This window comes from Anomaloglossus baeobatrachus, chromosome 2 (assembly GCF_048569485.1).
Source record: "Anomaloglossus baeobatrachus isolate aAnoBae1 chromosome 2, aAnoBae1.hap1, whole genome shotgun sequence".
Classification (NCBI taxonomy): domain Eukaryota; kingdom Metazoa; phylum Chordata; class Amphibia; order Anura; family Aromobatidae; genus Anomaloglossus; species Anomaloglossus baeobatrachus.
This window is the reverse complement of record NC_134354.1, coordinates 20,984,780-21,008,149: the sequence shown is the minus strand read 5'-3', so window position 1 is coordinate 21,008,149 and position 23,370 is coordinate 20,984,780. Positions and strand designations below refer to the sequence as shown.

General features: G+C 47.1%; 1 protein-coding gene across 2 annotated transcripts in view; it reads left to right on the top strand.

Moving 5' to 3' along the window:
• The first annotated feature begins 7,455 nt into the window (after positions 1–7,455).
• The window catches only part of MPZL1 (myelin protein zero like 1), a 31,865-nt gene continuing 15,950 nt past the window's right edge, over positions 7,456–23,370 (top strand). For both annotated transcript variants that reach the window (XM_075334908.1, XM_075334907.1), the window contains exons 1-2: positions 7,456–7,580; positions 22,232–22,398. In XM_075334908.1, coding sequence (XP_075191023.1) covers positions 7,511–7,580; positions 22,232–22,398 — 237 coding nt within the window. In that variant the 5' untranslated portion in view covers positions 7,456–7,510. The remainder of the gene's footprint in view (positions 7,581–22,231; positions 22,399–23,370) is intronic.

Here is a 23,370-nt window from a genome sequence, read left to right as displayed (position 1 = left end):
TATCCCTGGTATGGGGGGCTCTGTAGTTATCCCTGGTGTGGGGGGCTCTGTAGTTATCCCGGGTATGGGGGGCTCTGTAGTTATCCCTGGTATGGGGGGCTCTGTAGTTATCCCTGGTGTGGGGGGCTCTGTAGTTATCCCTGGTATGGGGGGCTCTGTAGTTATCCCGGGTATGGGGGGCTCTGTAGTTATCCCTGGTATGGGGGGCTCTGTAGTTATCCCGGGTATGGGGGGCTCTGTAGTTATCCCAGGTATGGGGGGCTCTGTAGTTATCCCTGGTATGGGGGGGCTCTGTAGTTATCTCTGGTATGGGGGCTCTGTAGTTATCCCTGGTATGGGGGGCTCTGTAGTTATCCCGGGTATGGGGGGCTCTGTAGTTATCCCGTGTATGCGGGGCTCTGTAGTTATCCCTGGTATGGGGGGCTCTGTAGTTATCCCAGGTATGGGGGGCTCTGTAGTTATCCCTGGTATGGGGGGGCTCTGTAGTTATCTCTGGTATGGGGGGCTCTGTAGTTATCCCTGGTATGGGGGGCTCTGTAGTTATCCCGGGTATGGGGGGCTCTGTAGTTATCCCGGGTATGGGGGGCTCTGTAGTTATCCCAGGTATGGGGGGGCTCTGTAGTTATCCCTGGTATGGGGGGGCTCTGTAGTTATCTCTGGTATGGGGGGCTCTGTAGTTATCCCTGGTATGGGGGGCTCTGTAGTTATCTCTGGTATGGGGGGCTCTGTAGTTATCTTTGGTATGGGGGGCTCTGTAGTTATCCCTGGTATGGGGGGCTCTGTAGTTATCCCTGGTATGGGGGGCTCTGTAGTTATCCCTGGTATGGGGGGCTCTGTAGTTATCCCGGGTATAGGGGGCTCTGTAGTTATCCCGGGTATGGGGCGCTCTGTAGTTATCCCTGGTATGGGGGGCTCTGTAGTTATCCCTGGTATGGGGGGCTCCGTAGTTATCCCTGGTATGGGGGGCTCTGTAGTTATCCCTGGTATGGGGGGCTCTGTAGTTATCCCAGGTATGGGGGGCTCTGTAGTTATCCCTGGTATGGGGGGCTCTGTAGTTATCCCTGGTATGGGGGGCTCTGTAGTTATCTCTGGTATGGGGGGCTCTGTAGTTATCCCTGGTATGGGGGGCTCCGTAGTTATCCCTGGTATGGGGGGCTCTGTAGTTATCCCTGGTATGGGGGGCACTGTAGTTATCCCTGGTATGGGGGGCTCTGTAGTTATCCCTGGTATGGGGGGCTCTGTAGTTATCCCTGGTATGGGGGGCTCCGTAGTTATTCCTGATATGGGGGGCTCTGTAGTTATCCCTGGTATGGGGGGCTCTGTAGTTATCCCTGGTATGGGGGGCTCTGTAGTTATCTCTGGTATGGGGGGCTCCGTAGTTATCCCTGGTATGCTGGGCTCTGTAGTTATCCCTGGTATGGGGGGCTCTGTAGTTATCCCTGGTATGGGGGGCTCTGTAGTTATCCCAGGTATGGGGGGCTCTGTAGTTATCCCGGGTATGGGGGGCTCTGTAGTTATCCCTGGTATGGGGGGCTCTGTAGTTATCCCGGGTATGGGGGGCTCTGTAGTTATCCCTGGTATGGGGGGCTCTGTAGTTATCCCTGGTATGGGGGGCTCTGTAGTTATCCCTGGTATGGGGGGCTCTGTAGTTATCCCTGGTATGGGGGGCTGTGTAGTTATCCCTGGTATGGGGGGCTCTGTAGTTATCCCTGGTATGGGGGGCACTGTAGTTATCCCTGGTATGGGGGGCTCTGTAGTTATCCCTGGTATGGGGGGCTCTGTAGTTATCCCTGGTATGGGGGGCTCCGTAGTTATCCCTGGTATGGGGGGCTCTGTAGTTATCCCTGGTATGGGGGGCTCTGTAGTTATCCCTGGTATGGGGGGCTCTGTAGTTATCCCTGGTATGGGGGGCTCTGTAGTTATCCCGGGTATGGGGGGCTCTGTAGTTATCCCTGGTATGGGGGGCTCTGTAGTTATCCCTGGTATGGGGGGCTCTGTAGTTATCCCTGGTATGGGGGGCTCTGTAGTTATCCCTGGTATGGGGGGCTCTGTAGTTTTCCCTGGTATGGGGGGCTCTGTAGTTATCCCTGGTATGGGGGGGCTCTGTAGTTATCCCTGGTATGGGGGGCTCTGTAGTTATCCCTGGTATGGGGGGCTGTGTAGTTATCCCTGGTATGGGGGGCTCTGTAGTTATCCCTGGTATGGGGGGTTCTGTAGTTATCTCTGGTATGGGGGGCTCTGTAGTTATCCCAGGTATGGGGGGCTCTGTAGTTATCCCTGGTATGGGGGGCTCTGTAGTTATCCCTGGTATGGGGGGCTCTGTAGTTATCCCTGGTATGGGGGGCTCTGTAGTTATCCCTGGTATGGGGGGCTCTGTAGTTATCCCGGGTATGGGGGGCTCTGTAGTTATCCCTGGTATGGGGGGCTCTGTAGTTATCCCTGGTATGGTGGGCTCTGTAGTTATCCCTGGTATGGAGGGCTCTGTAGTTATCCCGGGTATACGGGGCTCGGTAGTTATCCCGGGTATGGGGGGCTCTGTAGTTATCCCGGGTATGGGGGGCTCTGTAGTTATCCCTGGTATGGGGGGCTCCGTAGTTATCCCTGGTATGGGGGGCTCTGTAGTTATCCCTGGTATGGGGGGCTCTGTAGTTATCCCAGGTATGGGGTCTCTGTAGTTATCCCTGGTATGGGGGGCTCTGTAGTTATCCCTGGTATGGGGGGCTCTGTAGTTATCTCTGGTATGGGGGGCTCTGTAGTTATCCCTGGTATGGGGGGCTCTGTAGTTATCCCTGGTATGGGGGGCTCTGTAGTTATCCCTGGTATGGGGGGCTCTGTAGTTATCCCAGGTATGGGGGGCTCTGTAGTTATCCCTGGTATGGGGGGCTCTGTAGTTATCCCAGGTATGGGGGGCTCTGTAGTTATCCCTGGTATGGGGGGCTCTGTAGTTATCCCTGGTATGGTGGGCTCTGTAGTTATCCCTGGTATGGGGGGCTCTGTAGTTATGCCAGGTATGGGGGGCTCTGTAGTTATCCTAGGTATGGGGGGCTCTGTAGTTATCTCTGGTATGGGGGGCTCTGTAGTTATCCCTGGTATGGGGAGCTCTGTAGTTATCCCGGGTATGGGGGGCTCTGTAGTTATCCCGGGTATGCGGGGCTCTGTAGTTATCCCGGGTATGGGGGGCTCTGTAGTTATCCCGGGTATGGGGGGCTCTGTAGTTATCCCTGGTATGGGGGGCTCCGTAGTTATCCCTGGTATGGGGGGCTCTGTAGTTATCCCGGGTATGGGGGGCTCTGTAGTTATCCCGGGTATGGGGGGCTCCGTAGTTATCCCTGGTATGGGGGGCTCCGTAGTTATCCCTGGTATGGGGGGCTCCGTAGTTATCCCGGGTATGGGGGGTTCTGTAGTTATCCCTGGTATGGGGGGCTCTGTAGTTATCCCGGGTATGGGGGGGCTCTGTAGTTATCCCTGGTATGGGGGGCTCCGTAGTTATCCCTGGTATGGGGGGCTCTGTAGTTATCCCTGGTATGGGGGGCTCTGTAGTTATCCCAGGTATGGGGTCTCTGTAGTTATCCCTGGTATGGGGGGCTCTGTAGTTATCCCTGGTATGGGGGGCTCTGTAGTTATCTCTGGTATGGGGGGCTCTGTAGTTATCCCTGGTATGGGGGGCTCTGTAGTTATCCCTGGTATGGGGGGCTCTGTAGTTATCCCTGGTATGGGGGGCACTGTAGTTATCCCTGGTATGGGGGGCTCTGTAGTTATCCCTGGTATGGGGGGCTCTGTAGTTATCCCTGGTATGGGGGGCTCCGTAGTTTTCCCTGGTATGGGGGGCTCCGTAGTTATCCCTGGTATGGGGGACTCTGTAGTTATCCCTGGTATGGGGGGCTCTGTAGTTATCCCTGGTATGGGGGGCTCTGTAGTTATCCCGGGTATGGGGGGCTCTGTAGTTATCCCTGGTATGGGGGGCTCTGTAGTTATCCCTGGTATGGGGGGCTCTGTAGTTATCCCTGGTATGGGGGGCTCTGTAGTTATCCCTGGTATGGGGGGCTCTGTAGTTATCCCGGGTATGGGGGGCTCTGTAGTTATCCCTGGTATGGGGGGCTCTGTAGTTATCCCTGGTATGGGGGGCTCTGTAGTTATCCCTGGTATGGGGGGCTCTGTAGTTATCCCGGGTATGGGGGGCTCTGTAGTTATCCCTGGTATGGGGGGGCTCTGTAGTTATCCCTGGTATGGGGGGCTCTGTAGTTATCCCTGGTATGGGGGGCTGTGTAGTTATCCCTGGTATGGGGGGCTCTGTAGTTATCCCAGGTATGGGGGGCTCTGTAGTTATCCCGGGTATGGGGGGCTCTGTAGTTATCCCTGGTATGGGGGGCTGTGTAGTTATCCCTGGTATGGGGGGCTGTGTAGTTATCCCTGGTATGGGGGGCTCTGTAGTTATCCCTGGTATGGGGGGCTCTGTAGTTATCCCTGGTATGGGGGGCTCTGTAGTTATCCCTGGTATGGGGGGCTCTGTAGGACGAGTGTTGGACGTCTTGGAGGTGAACGGCTTCTCCTCCTTGCTTTCCTTCCTTCTTTCCTCCTGGGGCAGGTGGAGTCTTGGTCGGAGTCCAGATCTCTCATCATCCCCATTATTGTCCTGCGGCAGGAATATGCAGCTTAAAGGGGCCTTACCACCATATTATTAAACCTTAAAGGGATCCTCCACTGTACTCAATCCCTCTTTTTTTATTAATATATCGTCTTTCTGACTATATTTGTGTATTTTTTCCCCATAAAGTAATAAATAGGAGTCGTTTTACCAGCAGTCATTTTACCCTCATACGTCAGATGGGAGGAGACAGCTGGATCACATGACATTTAGGGGGCGTGGTCTCATACCTCAGCCAATAAAAAATAAGTTAGCGTGATTTGATACAATTTATTTCTTAAAGAGACAGTACCATTCTAGATTAGTTGATCCTTTCCATGGTAGTACATATTGCGGGGGAGGGGGGGGGGTGCTGAGTTTCTGTCCTGACATTTCACTGGAAGTGACCTGAGTGCAATGAGGATGAAGCAATAATATTGACGCCCCTGAAAAGTGGAAATGAATGTCCCTGGGTAAGGAAGAAGTATATTGTATGACGTACGGGCTAATTACAAATCACTGCCCTCAATAATCCTCCCCTCCCCCAGCCCAAAAAGAAAGACAATTGTCAGGAAAGTACCAGAATGTCACACACGTCCTCTATGAATATGATTCCTTCTATTTTAACCTCGTCAGGTAGAAAAAAAATATGTTTTAAAGGAGACACAAAAGATTAAAAACAACCAGAAGAGCGCCACACCTGACTACAGGCTGTGTGTGGTATTGCAGCTCAGCCACTTGTACCATGCACATAGCCCAGACCAGACCCCTGAATATATACAGACCCCAAAAGTACAGCTACCCAGAGATCGAGGATTGTACTCTAAAGGGTGAAATATATGAAAAACTGATCAACCTGAACCACGGAGGATTTACTGTAAATAAAAGAGCAGACGCAGGAATGAAAGATCAGGTAGAGATAAAGGAAGAGGCGAAATACAGCTCCAGACTATATACTCCCTACTGAGTCCTATCAGCCCTTCTGTGATCCCAGTCCCCCCTCCCAAAAATACACAGCCCAGACCAGACCCCCTAAATAAATACAGAGCTCTGATCATACCGCTCTGATTACCCAGCCCACACCAAATTCCAAAGTAATACAAACTTTGGACTAAATTCCCAACCAGCCCTCAGAGCAGAACTCCTAAATAAATACAGAATCTACATCAGACAAGGTCAATGCAATGTTTCATTATAGAAGTCAACAAAAATACACTATCCTGTACTGATCCTGAGTTACCTCCTGCATTATACTCCAGAGCTGAACTCACTATTCTGCTGGTGCAGTCACTGTGTACATACATTACATTACTGATCCTGAGTTACATCCTGTATAATAATCCAGAGCTGCACTCACTATTCTGCTGGTACAGTCACTGTGTACATACATTAGTGATCGTGTACTGATCCTGAGTTACCTCCTGTATTATACTCCAGAGCTGCGCTCACTATTCTGCTGGTGCAGTCACTGTGTACATACATTACATTATTTATCCTGTACTGATCTGGAGTTACCGTCTGTATTATACTCCAGAGCTGCACTCACTATTCTGCTGGTACAGTCACTGTGTACATACATTACATTACTGATCCTGAGTTACCTCCTGTATTATACTCCAGAGCTGCACTCACTATTCTGCTGGTGCAGTCACTGTGTACATACATTACATTACTGATCCTGAGTTACCGCCTATATTATTTCTCCAGAGCTGCACTCACTATTCTGCTGGTGCAGTCACTGTGTACATAGATTACATTACTGATCCTGAGTTACCTCCTGAATTATACTCCAGAGCTGCACTCACTATTCTGCTGGTGCAGTCACTGTGTACATACATTACATTACTGATCCTGAGTTACATCCTGTATTATACTCCAGAGCTGCACTCACTATTCTGCTGGTGCAGTCACTGTGTACATACATTACATTATTTATCCTGTACTGATCTGGAGTTACCGTCTGTATTATACTCCAGAGCTGCACTCACTATTCTGCTGGTACAGTCACTGTGTACATACATTACATTACTGATCCTGAGTTACCTCCTGTATTATACTCCAGAGCTGCACTCACTATTATGCTGGTGCAGTCACTGTGTATATACATTACATTACTGATCCTGTACTGATCCGGAGTTACCTCCTGTATTATACTCCAGAGCTGTACTCACTATTCTGCTGGTGCAGTCACTGTGTACATACATTACATTACTGATCCTAAGTTACCTCCTGTATTATACTCTAGAGCTGCACTCACTATTCTGCTGGTGCAGTCACTGTGTACATACATTACATTACTGATCCTGAGTTACCTCCTGTATTATACTCCAGAGCTGCACTCACTATTCTGCTGGCATTTGAGACATTTCTTGTGATTTTGCAATTTATATATATTATTATTAGCATTATCTTTTTTATTATTATTATTAATAATAATAATAATAATAATAATAATAATAATGATGATGATTATTATAAAAATAATTAATAATATGTATCTAAAATAATTAATAATAATAATAATAATAATAATTAAGCAGCAAAATATAATAAACTACACTTATTTCCTTCCCCTGGATTCGAACTCGTGACCTCTCGCAGCCGCCGCGTCACTCCGATACTCGACGTCAAATCACAGCAGGTTTCGCCCCGCCCCCGTGGCCTGTATGTCCCTCCCTATTGACGTCGCCTAAAACGAGCCAATCAAAGCTTCCCATCCTGTAGCCAATCAAATTCTACTTTGTCTTCGTTTGATTAACACTCCTTCCGACCAATAGAATTGATCAATGGTAACCTGAGGGGCGGTTTCCTGGCCAATGGCGAGTCTGCTCCGTTGCAGAGAGGGCGGGTTTCGGACATCGGCAGAGAAGCGGCCGTCCTGAGGCAATGGCTGCGGTTCGGGTGTCGGGCTCCGGGCGCGGGCTGCGTCCTCTGCTGCTCGCGGTGCTGTGTGCGGGTGAGTGACGCTCGGGGGCCGGGGCTGGCGGAGGCCTCGGTCGGTGGGAGGCGGCAGCTGCGGTAATATGGCCACCATTGTCAGCCCGGCTGTGCCTGGCACGTATGGCTTTGTGAATGGGGTCGTATCTGCGCTCAGTGTGAGGAGGTCTCGTCCTTTTATAATGTTTTCTGCCTGAGCCCTGAGTCTGTTTATCTCAGTGTGATACTGTAACGAAACCGCTGCTGTGAGGAGATAAAAAAACGGTGTATTTTCCATTCACTGACAGCAAGCAGAGAGAGAACCTGAAATGCGGGGTCCGGATCCTCCAGTGGAAATCCATTGATTTCTGCCAAATTTACTCAATAGGGGAAGATTATAATCCAGATTCAATAATGTATGTACACAGTGACTACACCAGCAGAATAGTGAATGCAGCTCTGGAGTATAATACAGGGGATAACTCAGGATCAGTAATGTAATGTATGTACACAGTGACTGCACCAGCAGAATAGTGAGTGCAGCTCTGGAGTATAATACAGGGGATAACTCAGGATCAGTAATGTAATGTATGTACACAGTGACTGCACCAGCAGAATAGTGAGTGCAGCTCTGGAGTATAATACAGGAGGTAACTCAGGATCAGTAATGTAATGTATGTACACAGTGACTGCACCAGCAGAATAGTGAGTGAAGCTCTGGAGTATAATACAGGAGGTAACTCAGGATCAGTAATGTATGTACACAGTGACTGCAGCAGCAGAATAGTGAGTGCAGCTCTGGAGTTTAATACAGGAGGTAACTCAGGATCAGTAATGTATGTACACAGTGACTGCACCAGCAGAATAGTGAGTGCAGCTCTGGAATATAATACAGGAGGTAGCTGAGGATCAGTAATGTATGTACACAGTGACTGCACCAGCAGAATAGTGAGTGCAGCTCTGGAGTATAATACAGGAGGTAACTCAGGATCAGTAATGTAATGTACACAGGGACTGCACCAGCAGAATAGTGAGTGCAGCTCTGGAGTATAATACAGGATGTAACTTGGGATCAGTAATGTAATGTACACAGTGACTGCACCAGCAGAATAGTGAGTGCAGCTCTGGAGTATAATACAGGAGGTAACTCAGGATCAGTAATGTAATGTATGTACACAGTGACTGCACCAGCAGAATAGTGAGTGCAGCTCTGGAGTATAATACAGGAGGTAACTCAGGATCAGTAATGTATGTACACAGTGACTGCACCAGCAGAATAGTGAGTGCAGCTCTGGAATATAATACAGGAGGTAGCTGAGGATCAGTAATGTATGTACACAGTGACTGCACCAGCAGAATAGTGAGTGCAGCTCTGGAGTATAATACAGGAGGGAACTCAGGATCAGTAATGTATGTACACAGTGACTACAGCAGCAGAATAGTGAGTACAGCTCTGGAGTATAATACAGGAGGTAACTCAGGATCAGTAATGTATGTACACAGTGACTGCACCAGCAGAATAGTGAGTACAGCTCTGGAGTATAATACAGGAGGTAACTCAGGATCAGTAATGTATGTACACAGTGACTGCACCAGCAAAATAGGGAGTGCAGCTCTGGAGTATAATACAGGACCTAACTTGGGATCCGTAATATAATGTATGTACACAGTGAGTTCAGCTCTGGAGTATAATACAGGAGGTAACTCAGGATCAGTAATGTAATGTATGTACACAGTGACTGCACCAGCAGAATAGTGAGTGCAGCTCTGGAGTATAATACAGGAGGTAACTCAGGATCAGTAATGTATGTACACAGTGACTGCACCAGCAGAATAGTGAGTGCAGCTCTGGAATATAATACAGGAGGTAGCTGAGGATCAGTAATGTATGTACACAGTGACTGCACCAGCAGAATAGTGAGTGCAGCTCTGGAGTATAATACAGGAGGGAACTCAGGATCAGTAATGTATGTACACAGTGACTACACCAGCAGAATAGTGAGTACAGCTCTGGAGTATAATACAGGAGGTAACTCAGGATCAGTAATGTATGTACACAGTGACTACACCAGCAGAATAGTGAGTACAGCTCTGGAGTATAATACAGGAGGTAACTCAGGATCAGTAATGTATGTACACAGTGACTGCACCAGCAAAATAGGGAGTGCAGCTCTGGAGTATAATACAGGACCTAACTTGGGATCCGTAATATAATGTATGTACACAGTGAGTTCAGCTCTGGAGTATAATACAGGAGGTAACTCAGGATCAGTAATGTAATGTATGTACACAGTGACTGCACCAGCAGAATAGTGAGTGCAGCACCTGAGAATAATAGTTTTTAGAAGGAAATCACTACTAGCAAATTCAGAGAGGACTGATTTTTCTATTTAAGAAAATAAAATTTTTTTGAACAGGCCGCATACACAGGAGGTTTTTTTCTGTTTTTTGTTTTTTGTTTTTTTTTTTTAAATTTTAGGTCATTAAGTTTTATTTATTTCTTGGTGTGTTTTTTTTTGTTTGTTTTTTGTTGTTGTCAGTTCTATATTTCTGGGGAAATGCTGGTAAATAAACCCCATGTACATTCAGCAAAAACTAACATCAAGAATAGTAAAATCCCTTAACTTCTGGCATTTTTGAGCTTTGAAAGTGGTGATAGTCTCCGGGGACCGGGGCAGACGTCCGTGGAGCTCGGTCCAGTGCCCGGACTGACGTCATAAAGACATGTATAGAAATGTGTGACTCTGGGGTCAGGAGAGCCGTGGTCAGTCCGAGCATTACACCGAGATCCATGGACTTCTGCTCGAGCCCAGAGGGTCTTGTCATGAGCGACCGCGAGGTTCTGTTTGTCCTTCACCTGTCAGTGACCCTCTGGGTGTAGACTTCACACAACTGACCGCTGATCGTACAGGGGGTGGGGGTCCCACTCCTGCGCAGGGGCCCAGTGGCTCACCCGTGGGACAGTCCCTGTGAATGACCAGGACGCCAAGTGTTCAGTTTCCCTTTAGCGCCACCACAGGGGAAGTGAGGCATTATCTGTTGCCCCTCTGCCCACTAATGCCCCTTCGGTCTGTGGTGCTAAATGCGTTTGGAAATCTGCGCGTTTTGTTGCTTTTGGAAATTTATGTGCAGGAATAAGAACCTCTTTTAAAGGGCCAGTTACCTTTTAATCGGCAGAGAAGCAGCTGATATGCCTTATCTGTAACACAGGCGATGTGGTGTAATGACCAGAGGCCGGTTTACCCAGCTCTTTCACTGTAATTTTTATTATTAATAGGTTTAGACTGAAATGGCTGACATCAGGGAGCAATAGCCTGCACTCGTAATTGGGAATGGATTCCCTGATGAACAGTGAGGCTTTATTCTTCAGATCTGCTGCAGTCATTGCCTTCTGCTTTATGAATAATGAATATTAATACGAGGTGGGGGGAAAGTGAGTGCGGCTCATTACAGCCACCGCTTTATTTCTCACTTCTCCAAAACTTCTGCTGTGGTTAATTTGTGATGATGAAACTCCCCAGGAACATCGCAGCTCCTCCGGCGTCTCCGGCTCCTCGCACCCGGACGCCCGCTTTCTGTGGTTGTGGCAGAACATGGCACTGAGCAATAAATAAAGTATTCACACCCCATGTGCAAAGCCTTGCTGGGAGTTATTGCAGCAGCTTTTTCTGCAGCAAAATCACTGCATTTTACAGTTACCAGCAAAGTGAATGGGATTTCTTGTGTTATATATACGTGTGTATGTATGTATACATACACATGTATGTGATATATATTTACAGTGCCTACAAGTAGTATTCAACCCCCTGCAGATTTATCAGGTTTACACATTGGGAATTAACTTGGCATTGTGACATTTGGACTGTAGATCAGCCTGGAAGTGTGAAATGCAGCAAAAAAGAATGTTGTTTTTTTTTTGTTTTTTTTTAAATTGTGAAAAGTTTATTCAGAGGGTCATTTATTATTCAACCCCTCAAACCACCAGAATTATGTTTGGTTCCCCTAAAGTATTAAGAAGTATTTCAGGCACAAAGAACAATGAGCTTCACATGTTTGGATTAATTATCTCTTTTTCCAGCCTTTTCTGACTAATTAAGACCCTCCCCAAACTTGTGAACAGCACTCATACTTGGTCAACATGGGAAAGACAAAGGAGCATTCCAAGGCCATCAGAGACAAGATCGTGGAGGGTCACAAGGCTGGCAAGGGGTACAAAACCCTTTCCAAGGAGTTGGGCCTACCTGTCTCCACTGTTGGGAGCATCATCCGGAAGTGGAAGGCTTATGGAACTACTGTTAGCCTTCCACGGCCTGGACAGCCTTTGAAAGTTTCCACCCGTGCCGAGGCCAGGCTTGTCCGAAGAGTCAAGGCTAACCCAAGGACAACAAGGAAGGAGCTCCGGGAAGATCTCATGGCAGTGGGGACATTGGTTTCAGTCAATACCATAAGTAACGTACTCCACCGCAATGGTCTCCGTTCCAGACGAGCCCGTAAGGTACCTTTACTTTCAAAGCGTCATGTCAAGGCTCGTCTACAGTATGCTCATGATCACTTGGAGGACTCTGAGACAAACTGGTTCAAGGTTCTCTGGTCTGATGAGACCAAGATCGAGATCTTTGGTGCCAACCACACACGTGACGTTTGGAGACTGGATGGCACTGCATACGACCCCAAGAATACCATCCCTACAGTCAAGCATGGTGGTGGCAGCATCATGCTGTGGGGCTGTTTCTCAGTCAAGGGGCCTGGCCATCTGGTTCGCATCCATGGGAAGATGGATAGCACGGCCTACCTGGAGATTTTGGGCAAGAACCTCCGCTCCTCCATCAAGGATCTTAAGATGGGTCGTCATTTCATCTTCCAACAAGACAACGACCCAAAGCACACAGCCAAGAAAACCAAGGCCTGGTTCAAGAGGGAAAAAATCAAGGTGTTGCAGTGGCCTTGTCAGTCTCCTGACCTTAACCCAATTGAAAACTTGTGGAATGAGCTCAAGATTAAAGTCCACATGAGACACCCAAAGAACCTAGATAACTTGGAGAAGATCTGCATGGAGGAGTGGGCCAAGATAACTCCAGAGACCTGTGCCGGCCTGATCAGGTCTTATAAAAGACGATTATTAGCTGTAATTGCAAACAAGGGTTATTCCACAAAATATTAAACCTAGGGGTTGAATAATAATTGACCCACACTTTTATGTTGAAAATTTATTAAAATTTAACTGAGCAACATAACTTGTTGGTTTGTAAGATTTATGCATCTGTTAATAAATCCTGCTCTAACTTATTTGCATCTTATCAAACCTGCTAAATCTGCAGGGGGTTGAAGACTACTTGTAGGCACTGTGTGTGTGTGTATATATATATAATATAATATATATATACACACACACACACACACACACACACACACACACACACACATATATATATATATATATATATATATATATATATATATATATATATATATATATATATATATATATATATATATATATATATATATATATATATATATATATATATATATTATATATACACATCTTGGATTAAGAGTAACTTGGTTTCAGAGCGTTTTGCAAGACTAGCAAAGCTTTTTACAAATTTGTAACTTGGTTTAAGAGCAATGCTTTGCAATAAGAGCAAATACTTACCGTGCACACTTTCAGTTCCGTCCTTTCACTGCGCTCTGACCCTCTCTGGAGGTAACTTTCTGTACATATGTTCTGTATACCGTTGTACAGTATATACTACATAGCATATTTATCCATTTGCATTTGTGGATACAGTATTGCCCTCTTTATTGATAACCAGTGCAGCACATTGCTTGTACTGTACCTCCCACACAACAACAATTCTGTTGTAAGCTAAAGTACAGTCAGTTTAATTTGCTTTGGTTTTTACTGCACAGTATTGTGTATTAGTGACTGTGATAATTTTATGTGAATACAATACATTATATTGTATTACTGTAATAAGTTTGTATATATACAGTCAATATTTTTGGGTAGTGGATCGAATTGTCTGCGTTTCAGTTATTTCCTATGGGAAACTTTGCTTTGATATAAGAGTAACTTGGTTTAAGAGCACAATCCTGGAACCAATTATGCTCATAATCCAGGGTTCCACTGTGTGTGTGTGTGTGTGTGTGTGTGTGTGTGTATATAATATTATATATGCAGAGAGTCTATTCTTTCAGTGTTTTTCACACACTCTAGATATCCAAATTTAGTCCATTGTGCTTTTTTTTTTTTTTTTGTTTTGTTGTTACCAACAAATAAAACGCGCAACAAATGAATATAGTGTGTGTATGTATGTATGTATGTATGTATGTATGTATATATATATATATATATATATATATATATATATATATATATATATATATATATATATATATATATATATATAAATATTTACACATGCATACATCTCTATCTCTCTCACAAGTACAAATTTAATGAGTGTTTGTTTTTTGGTTGTTTTTTTTTTTACACCTTAAAAACAAATTGTCAGCTCTTTGGGCCATCCGTGTCCCACCAGCTGAAATTGCACCAACCATGAGCTGAAGTGGATTAGCACTTCCATTTACCCCAGTAAGGCCGGGGCCGCACGGGAATTACTGCGAATTTCGCATGCCACTCGACTCGCGCTGGCAGTACAGCAGGGCCGAGTGTTATGCGAGTATCCCTGCAACTGAGGTCCGACTGTGCGAGTGCACCTCAGCTGCGGAGGGGCGGGCGGGCCGGCACTGAGGAGGGGAGGGAGGAATTTATCTCCCTCTCTCCTCCATAGCCAGCTATTGCCGTTCTTGCCCTGCACTCATGGTACACCGATGTACCGCGAGTGCAGTGCGATTTTTCTCTTGGCCCATACACTTGAATGGGGTTTGAGAGCAAGAGTCTCGCATTACAGTTGTAGCATGCTGTGATTTGTTTTCTCGGACCGATTAGGGCTGAGAAAATAATCGCTCGTGTGCTGACACACAGGCTAAAATTGGACCGAGTAGAATGCGATGTTTTATCGCACTCCACTCGCACCGTTTTTCTCGCCGTGTGGCTTAGGCCTTATAGTAAGGGTCTGTTCACACACTACTTGCTGCTTTTTTGTTGCATTTTTTTTATTCTCTTGCAGGTTTGTCGTAAAAAACTGAAGCTTTTCCTAGTGCCAGCAAAGTGATTGAGGTTTCTGACGTCTCGTGCTCGCTCTTGATTTTTCTCCTGGTGTTATGTGAATTTGCAGGTCAATTCGTCCCGAGTTTTTGCAGCATTTTTCACTCATTCCAATGTGCAGGAAAAACTCCAAGAAAAAGGCATCAAAAACACTGCAAAAACTTGTGTTTTATGTTGTGTTTTTAGTGCAGAAATGTTGTTGACCAGTTAAGCCTTGGCCATTTTTTTTTTTAATTTTCTTAAGTGGAGAAAGTAGCACAAAATTTTTAATAAGTTTCCAATTTTTAATTTTTTTTAAAGGGAACCTGTCAGGTGCAATATGCATCCAGAATTTCGAGCAGTTCTGGGTGCATATTGCTAATCCCTGCCTAACCGTCCCTGTATACACTCGCATAGATAAAGAGATCTTTAGAAAAAGTATTTTTAAGGCCTTGTGCGCACACTACTATTTTTTTTTATTTTTTTTTTGCATTTTTGGTTCAGTTTGTGGTCCTAAACTGCATGTATGACCTTCCTCAGCAAAGTCTATGAGAAATCCAAAAGGCAGTGCACACGTTGCTTCTTTTTTTCCCTGCAGTTTTGTTTGCAGAAAAAAAAGATGCAGCATGTCACTTATTTTCTGCGTTTTCCCTGCGTTTTGCCATTGACAATGTAAAAAAAAATCTCAGGGGCAAAAATGCATACATTTTATTTGTTTTTTTTTTTTTTCCGTCCATAGGTGCATTTTTCACTGGAGAAACAAAACTGCAGTGTGCGCACAAACCCTTAAGATTATTTATAATATGCTAATGAGCGCAGGGACTAATCACAAAGGCGTTAATTCCCTTGGCTAGTCGGCCCCCTTAGCATGTAAGCACCCCCCTGTGGGTGTACTAACAAGCTAATGAATGTGCAGTGTCACAGGTATGGTCTCTGTCGCCCCTCACTGCTGCCCTTGCACCCAACGCTGGATTTTTGCTCAGTGAACATTGTGTAACACCCATCTTCAGGGTAACGGCTTCCCCCTGGGGCTTTTGGGCAATGCTGGGAGTTGTAGTCTTTATCCCCCGGCTCTCGTGTATGCTGCATTTCCAAAGGACACAGTCTCCGCTTTGGGTTGTTACATAGTTCCCGGATGGTGACAAGTATCTTGTGAATAATGATACATTTATGTTAGAGAATTACTCTTTGCTTTTACTTCCTGAAACCAGAGAAGTATTTGACATAAACCTTGGAGTTTTTCCACCAGGTGAATATTACAGGGCACCATAAGGCCACGTGCGCACAGACTTATGGATGTCTTTTTAGTGCACTTCTGCTTAAAAAATAAGGCCTTGTACCCACGCGGCTTTTTTTTTCCTTGCTTCTTTTCATTAATGGCATGGGAAATGTATCCCAGCAAAGTCTTGAGAATCCTGACGTGCTGTGCACACGCTGCTTCTTTCCTTGCAGTTGAAAAAAAGCGGCGTGTCAATTTTTTTTTTTTTTACGCTGTTTTTTTTCCCAATGCCCTCAAAGGAGTCAGTGAAAAATGCTGGGAAAAAAACGCGTGTGTAATGCCCACATTGCCTTTTTTTTTTTTTTTTTTTACATCACTGGGGTTCTCTGCAGCCTCATCTCGTGGTCTTTACAGCGGGGGATTTACTGTAGGGAACTTCGGTGACATCACAAGGTGTATCAAGGTCATGCCAGTGGATCACCGGGGTCTCCTGCAGATCCCGCTGGCATGAACTCTCCCTGCTTTCAGGGCACCTACGTCACCAGCAAGGTCCTGCGGTAAAGGCCACGAGGCCTAGGTGCAGGGAACCCTGGCGACGTCACAAGGTGAATCGAGTTCATGTCGACGGATCACCGGGATTTCCTGCGGATCAGCTGGCATGAACTCAGTTCACCTTGTGACATCACTGGGGTTCCCTGCACCTAGGCCTCACGGTCTTTACCCTGAAACCTTGCTAGAGGGAACTCCGGTGACGTAGGTGCCCTGGTCTGTGAGGCAATCTGTACCTCAGTAACCCGGGGTCGCACAATGACAACCCAAGGTTTACCATGTCAGCGATAAGAGTCCCTGTGATCGCATTACAGAGACCCGATTGCCAGGGACAGGTCAGTGATTCCTCTCGCTACAATCGCACTGATCGCAGTATTCAGGGGGCGAAACTGCCGGGCAGAGTTCCTGGCAGCGAGAGTCGGGTCCCGGCTGTAAGGTGAGCTGGTGACCCGGCAGCGACTGCGGGGGTACAGTACCTGAACCCCCACAAAAAGAAGCATGGTAAAAAAAGCGTGGAAAAAACACAAATGCAATTAAAAAATGGGGTTTTTTCAGCTGTTTTTTTTTTCTTTTTTCTTTTTTCCAGCCACAACATGCGTTATATGCAGATTTTCTGCACCTAAAAACGCAACGTGGGCACAAAGCCCTAAGACGTAATAAAAACGTTGTTTGACCTGTCAGTTCAGGTGTTTTGCACTATGAAGCCGCTCTATACGTCACAATACAAGTCAGTTGGAAAACTACAAAAATATTTTAGTTTAGTTTTATTGCTTAATGGATTAATGAAAACACGAAAAATGCTTAAAACAAACATAAAAAAAAGAAAAAAAAAAGTTTCCAAAACTTTTACGAATAACACTTGAAAACCTCAGTTTTTGGCCACCAGAAACCCCACATAAGTCTATAGAGACTGATAGCAGAGCAGGTCCCAGGGCTTTGTTTTTGGGTTTGTTCTGTGTTTTCCGAGCCTCCGGCCGCGCGACTTTCTATAGGACATTGATCACGTTTCCTGCGGAGCCTCTTTGATGCTCCGGGATGTTTCCTGCAGGATGTAAGGTCCGGCCGTCCTCAGATCGCCCCCATATAACACAGTGAGGTTTGCGCTGCCGTCTCTTCTTCGCCTCTGTGCTCTTTTTGGTCAGATTGTGGCTCCATTTTGGGTCGTCAGTGCAGGGAATTTCTATTTTACCTTGCAGAGTTTGTAGCTGTTGTGTGTAAATATTGGGTTTATTTTTGGTAATGAGTTATTTGTATGTGTCACACTCGCTCCTTGCCGCATTTTTCTGGTACCATAATATTGCATAAATTACAAAACAATGGCTGCATTCTTCTACTGCACCAGCAGAATAGTGAGTGCAGCTCTGGAGTATAATACAGGAGGTAACTCAGGATCAGTAATGTAATGTATGTACATAGTGACTGCACCAGCAGAATAGTGAGTGCAGCTCTGGAGTATAATACAGGAGGGAACTCAGGATCAGTAATGTATGTACACAGTGACTGCACCAGCAGAATAGTGAGTGCAGCTCTGGAGTATAATACAGGAAGTAACTTAGGATCAGTAATGTAATGTATGTACACAGTGACTGCAGCAGCAGAATAGTGAGTGCAGCTCTGGAGTATAATACAGGAGGTAACTTGGGTGTTTCGGGATAGCCTGCACTTTTCATGCCTCCACCAGACATGGATCACGGTGAGCATGTCCAGGCACATGGACAGACGTCCGCCATCAGGCAGTGACTGTTCTTCTGATGAATGGCCAAAGCACAGGACAGGAAGTGTTGTCAGAGGGTTGACAAACAGAAGGTCCATAGGTCCGCCATGTGTCTTATTCAGCTAGACGCAGGATTGTGGCTCTTTAAGAATGAGGAGCAGGAAGATTAATGGACGGCTTCACGCGATTGTGCATCTTATCTCGTGCGGTTTCGCTTAGATCACTGAGTCTCGGTTTGTTCATGGGGCCTGGATCCTCTGACTCTGGTAATTGACCGCAGCGGTTTATAATCGCCCGTGTATATCAGCCGGTTATCTGCAGATTAGCCTAACTGTGACACTACAACTCCCAGCACAGGCTGCCAATCACCTGCCCGGCCCCTCATGATTCATGGAGATCTGACCGGCTATTCATGCCTGTGGTTTTTCCATCTGTGGCCACGAATCGTGACTCCTGCCTCTGTCACAACAGCAGAAGCCAACGGGGAACCGTTACACAGGGCTGCAGCTGTCGTGCGATGACCCCAATTGTAGGGAGGAGGGGGATGCAGCTGCATTTTCTCTGTGAGTTTGCATCCTGGGAGATGTATCACACAATGTTTAAAGGGCTTGTCTAATCTGGGACCTTTCTTGCTTATTGATGTGGGATCTTGAGAACAGAGCCTCGGTGCACGAAGTCAGCGGAGAGCAGTAGTCACAGAGCTCCTATATCAGGACCTCCTTGGCAATGTTTCCTGAGTAGAACTGGGCAAACTTGCAGGAAACGGAGACCAGCGGGTCCATGCTAATTTAAAAAAAAAAAAAAAAATCCGGTTCCGCTCTGGAATCCGGTCCCCATTTTAGTCTATGGGAACAAAAATTAAAAATGTTGGTGGAAGGGATAGGGGGATAGGAGCGCAAGCGGTGTACACAATGGAGCTATGTGTCATGGCGGGCCACTGCTTCCAGGTCGCACATTCACTTCCGGAGCTGCGTGCGACTAGATCGTGTACTAAAAATAAAGGTAGATGCTAGAATGTACGGGCTCCTTCCAGGTATGATGTCATTTGTCATGTGATCGGGGGGGGGCGTGTTCACAATGCAGCCTGGTTTCGAATAAATATTCTTTTTCTAAGTCCACGTGGGCATGGAGTTGTTTATAATAGAAGCCGGGGTCTGGGGGTAAGACCCCTAGATGAGGGGAGGGATGAGCGGATCTCTGCCTCTGAGATTGTGTCCTCCTCTGCTCATCCAGGGCCGCCTGCTTCATGATTCACAAAGCAAGAGGCTCAGGATTAGCTGCGTCCGCTATGTGTCCTCCTCTGCTCATCATGAAACCCCCTGCTACATGAATCATGGTTCTGACCCACACAGCACTTGTCATTGGTTGCAGCCAGGCGCTGTCACACAGGCTGGGGGCGTATCTGACTGCAACCAATCACAGATGCTAGGACGGCTAGTGGGCGGGGAAAGCAGCGCATATGTATGAGCAATAATGAGCGGCCCAGGGAGGCTTGAGCAGTTCACAGCTGCGCCGGACCCTCGGTAAATTATGAAGCGCTCGCTTCATTTTTTTTTTTTTTTTTCTTTTTTTTTTTTAACGTCTCGAGTGCTGGATCCGGATCAAACACCCGGAATGACTTTTACAGTCCGGGTCCGCCCATTACTACTCCTGAGTCCACTCTTTCTGTATTCCCCAGTAGTGACAGCAGCACTGCCCCCTCTGGTGTCAGGAGTTTACTGCAGCCTGTACTCTGAAGCTGCTGCAGGGTGTGACGAAACCCGGGACAGGGTCCATAGAAGGGACCGAATGCCACCAAAATCATCAATGATGTCTGTAGAGGAGCGCTGCCCGGCTGTGATTCACTGCCCTGTGTGCGGCCGCTCGTTCCTGGCAGAGGTGACCGATCTGCAGAGGCTGGCTTACTCAGACGCTTTCCTTTTTATGTTTGTTCTGTATTTCATGCAATCCTTTGCTGAATGCTGGCGAGATGTCGCTGTCTAATGAGTTACAGGAGGGAAATGCCAGCGTCGCTCCATCCCATAATAAACCTCCAGAAGCAATCCTTACAGGAATCAGTTCCTAGAAGAAAATCCCACAGTGCGCATTTACATATGGAAATAGGACAGAATTAAAGATGTCAACTTTGGATAGTCTCATTTTTTTGATGAAAAGGTTTCTGAACAATCGGCTGTAAAATGTGATGGAATCTGGCAGCAAATCCCGAGGATCCCTGAAGAGCAACCGCAGGAGAAAATACACATTACACAGCATCATAATCATAGGACAGTCAGGGTAATACACAGGAAAGGTATGTCCTCTACAGAAGCCAATGAGTGCTATCTTTTCTTGCACTCCAGAGCTGCACTCACTATTCTGCTGGTGCAGTCACTGTGCACATACATTACTGATCCTGAGTTACCTCCTGTATTATACTTCAGAGCTGCACTCACTATTCTGCTGGTGCAGTCACTGTGTACATACATTACATTACTGATCCTGAGTTACCTCCTGTATTATACTTCAGAGCTGCACTCACTATTCTGCTGGTGCAGTCACTGTGTACATACATTACATTACTGATCCTGAGTTACCTCCTGTATTATATTCCAGAGCTGCACTCACTATTCTGCTGGTGCAGTCACTGTGTCCATACATTACATTACTGATCCTGAGTTACCTCCTGTATTATACTCCAGAGCTGCACTCACTATTCTGCTGGTGCAGTCGCTGTGTACATACATTACATTACTGATCCTGAGTTACCTCCTGTATTATACTCCAGAGCTGCACTCACTATTCTGCTGGTGCAGTCGCTGTGTACATACATTACATTACTGATCCTGAGTTACCTCCTGTATTATACTCCAGAGCTGCACTCACTATTCTGCTGGTGCAGTCACTGTGTACATACATTACATTACTGATCCTGAGTTATCTCCTGTATTATACTCCAGAGCTGCACTTATTTAGGTGTGTGTGTGTGTGTGTATGTATATGTATATGTGTATATATATAATATATTAGTATGTATGAGTGTATGTTTGTTTTTGTTTTTTATTTATTATGGATGCAGCCTACAGTGTAAAGCATGGAGGTTTTCCCATTTGGTTGCCATGGCTACATTTCCAGCCTTGACTGTCTCCATTACATTTCTTTCTTGTATGTGCATTTTATTTAGGAATAAAAAAAAAATAAAAGGCCCTTCCTTGTGAGGTATCTCCTGTTACAGTTTTATATTTGTAAAGATCTGCACCTAGCGTAGACAGTAATAAAACCGTATACATATATAATGGCCCTGGCTGTAACCATGGCAACCAGAGGAAAATCTCCATTATGTACATCGCAGGCGGCTTTCACAAAACTCGGGGGGGGAATTACATCAGCGTTTTTACCTTTTCATTTGTCCGGACGTCTTGTGGGGTCCCTTTAAGGCCGCTCTTAAAGGCAATGTCCTCCGTGGTGACGTTTTGTAGCTGTGACGTCACATTCGCTGCTAATGTCTACATGTGTAATGTTGTTTTCTGCATGGTGGGGGTGGCCGGACCCCCGCACATAGTGGTGGGCTTTTTTATGACTCGGATGCTACCTCCTTGAGCCCCCGCAGTCAGGTGTAAGGTAACTGCACGCTGGATATGCTCCATACCTGGAGGTGCGCTCTACAGATGGAGGGGGTTAGTACAGTCGGCCTGTCCATTTTCGTAGCCTGCCAGCCACGTACACTCTGCGCGCCGCCTTCTTGGAAGCAGATTGTGAAGTTTTCTGCTGGCGTCCTGATCCTCTCCCAGGAGGGAGATGGAGCTGCAGGAGGCGACACGTCTGCCTTTACAAAGCATAGACCATAGGTAACCCCACCCCTCCATAAAACCCTTAATGGGTGCATTAACACTCTCTGAAACCCCTTCCCAAGCCGGGTCCAGGTGTTATATAGCTGACGTCTGCCTGTAGTGGCAGCGATTGGAGCCAAGCCCCGCTTGCTGCTGTTTTTGACAGCCCAGTCCTGGAATCGTGTATGTAGAGAACGTTCTACTTTTGTGGCTATTGCATTGAGTGTTTCCTTCCTTGCTCTTCCCTCAGTGCATTATGCGGGGGCGTTGGAAGTCTACGCACCAAACGAATTATTCGTGGAGAACGGCACGTACGCAAGATTACCCTGCACCTTCAAGTCTACAGAGGTGACGAGCGTCACAACCTCCATCACGTGGACGTATATAGAGGAAGGCTCCACCGCAGCCGGCGGCGTGGTAGGAAAATTTTTTCTAGTAGACTCGATTGGATTGTGCCTCTTTTTTAGCGCCCAGGATGGAACCTGAGAGCCAATCGGAACGCAGCAAAAATAAAAACCTTCCTAATAGGGCTGCCTGGATTGTGCATGTGACTATCAGATGCCCCTAGGGGCATGGGCGCTGTAATTTAGCATTTCACTACCCCCCCCACCCCCCCTTTGTGATGGTTGATCAGTTCAGACAATTTTGCTCTTTTTCTTTAGTTGAGTGTTATATTGGGAGGTGATGACGTCTCCCCCTCTGCCGGACCCCAGCTATCACCCACATATCATAGCCTAATGTATACGACAGGCACACGACACCCAACCCTCACGCACACTTCCCGACGCTGATGTAACATTGTCCGTGCCATTCACCTTCTTATGCAGATGCTAGCGGCCCAAGAGAACCCCCCCTCCTAGAGCGGCCCAAGAGAACCCCCCCCTCCTAGAGCGGCCCAAGAGAACCCCCCTCCTAGAGCGGCCCAAGAGAACCCCCCCTCCTAGAGCGGCCCAAGAGAACCCCCCTCCTAGAGCGGCCCAAGAGAACCCCCCCTCCTAGAGCGGCCCAAGAGAACCCCCCCCTCCTAGAGCGGCCCAAGAGAACCCCCCTCCTAGAGCGGCCCAAGAGAACCCCCCTCCTAGAGCGGCCCAAGAGAACCCCCCTCCTAGAGCGGCCCAAGAGAACCCCCCTCCTAGAGCGGCCCAAGAGAACCCCCCTCCTAGAGCGGCCCAAGAGAACCCCCCCTCCTAGAGCGGCCCAAGAGAACCCCCCTCCTAGAGCGGCCCAAGAGAACCCCCCCTCCTAGAGCGGCCCAAGAGAACCCCCCCCTCCTAGAGCGGCCCAAGAGAACCCCCCCTCCTAGAGCGGCCCAAGAGAACCCCCCTCCTAGAGCGGCCCAAGAGAACCCCCCTCCTAGAGCGGCCCAAGAGAACCCCCCTCCTAGAGCGG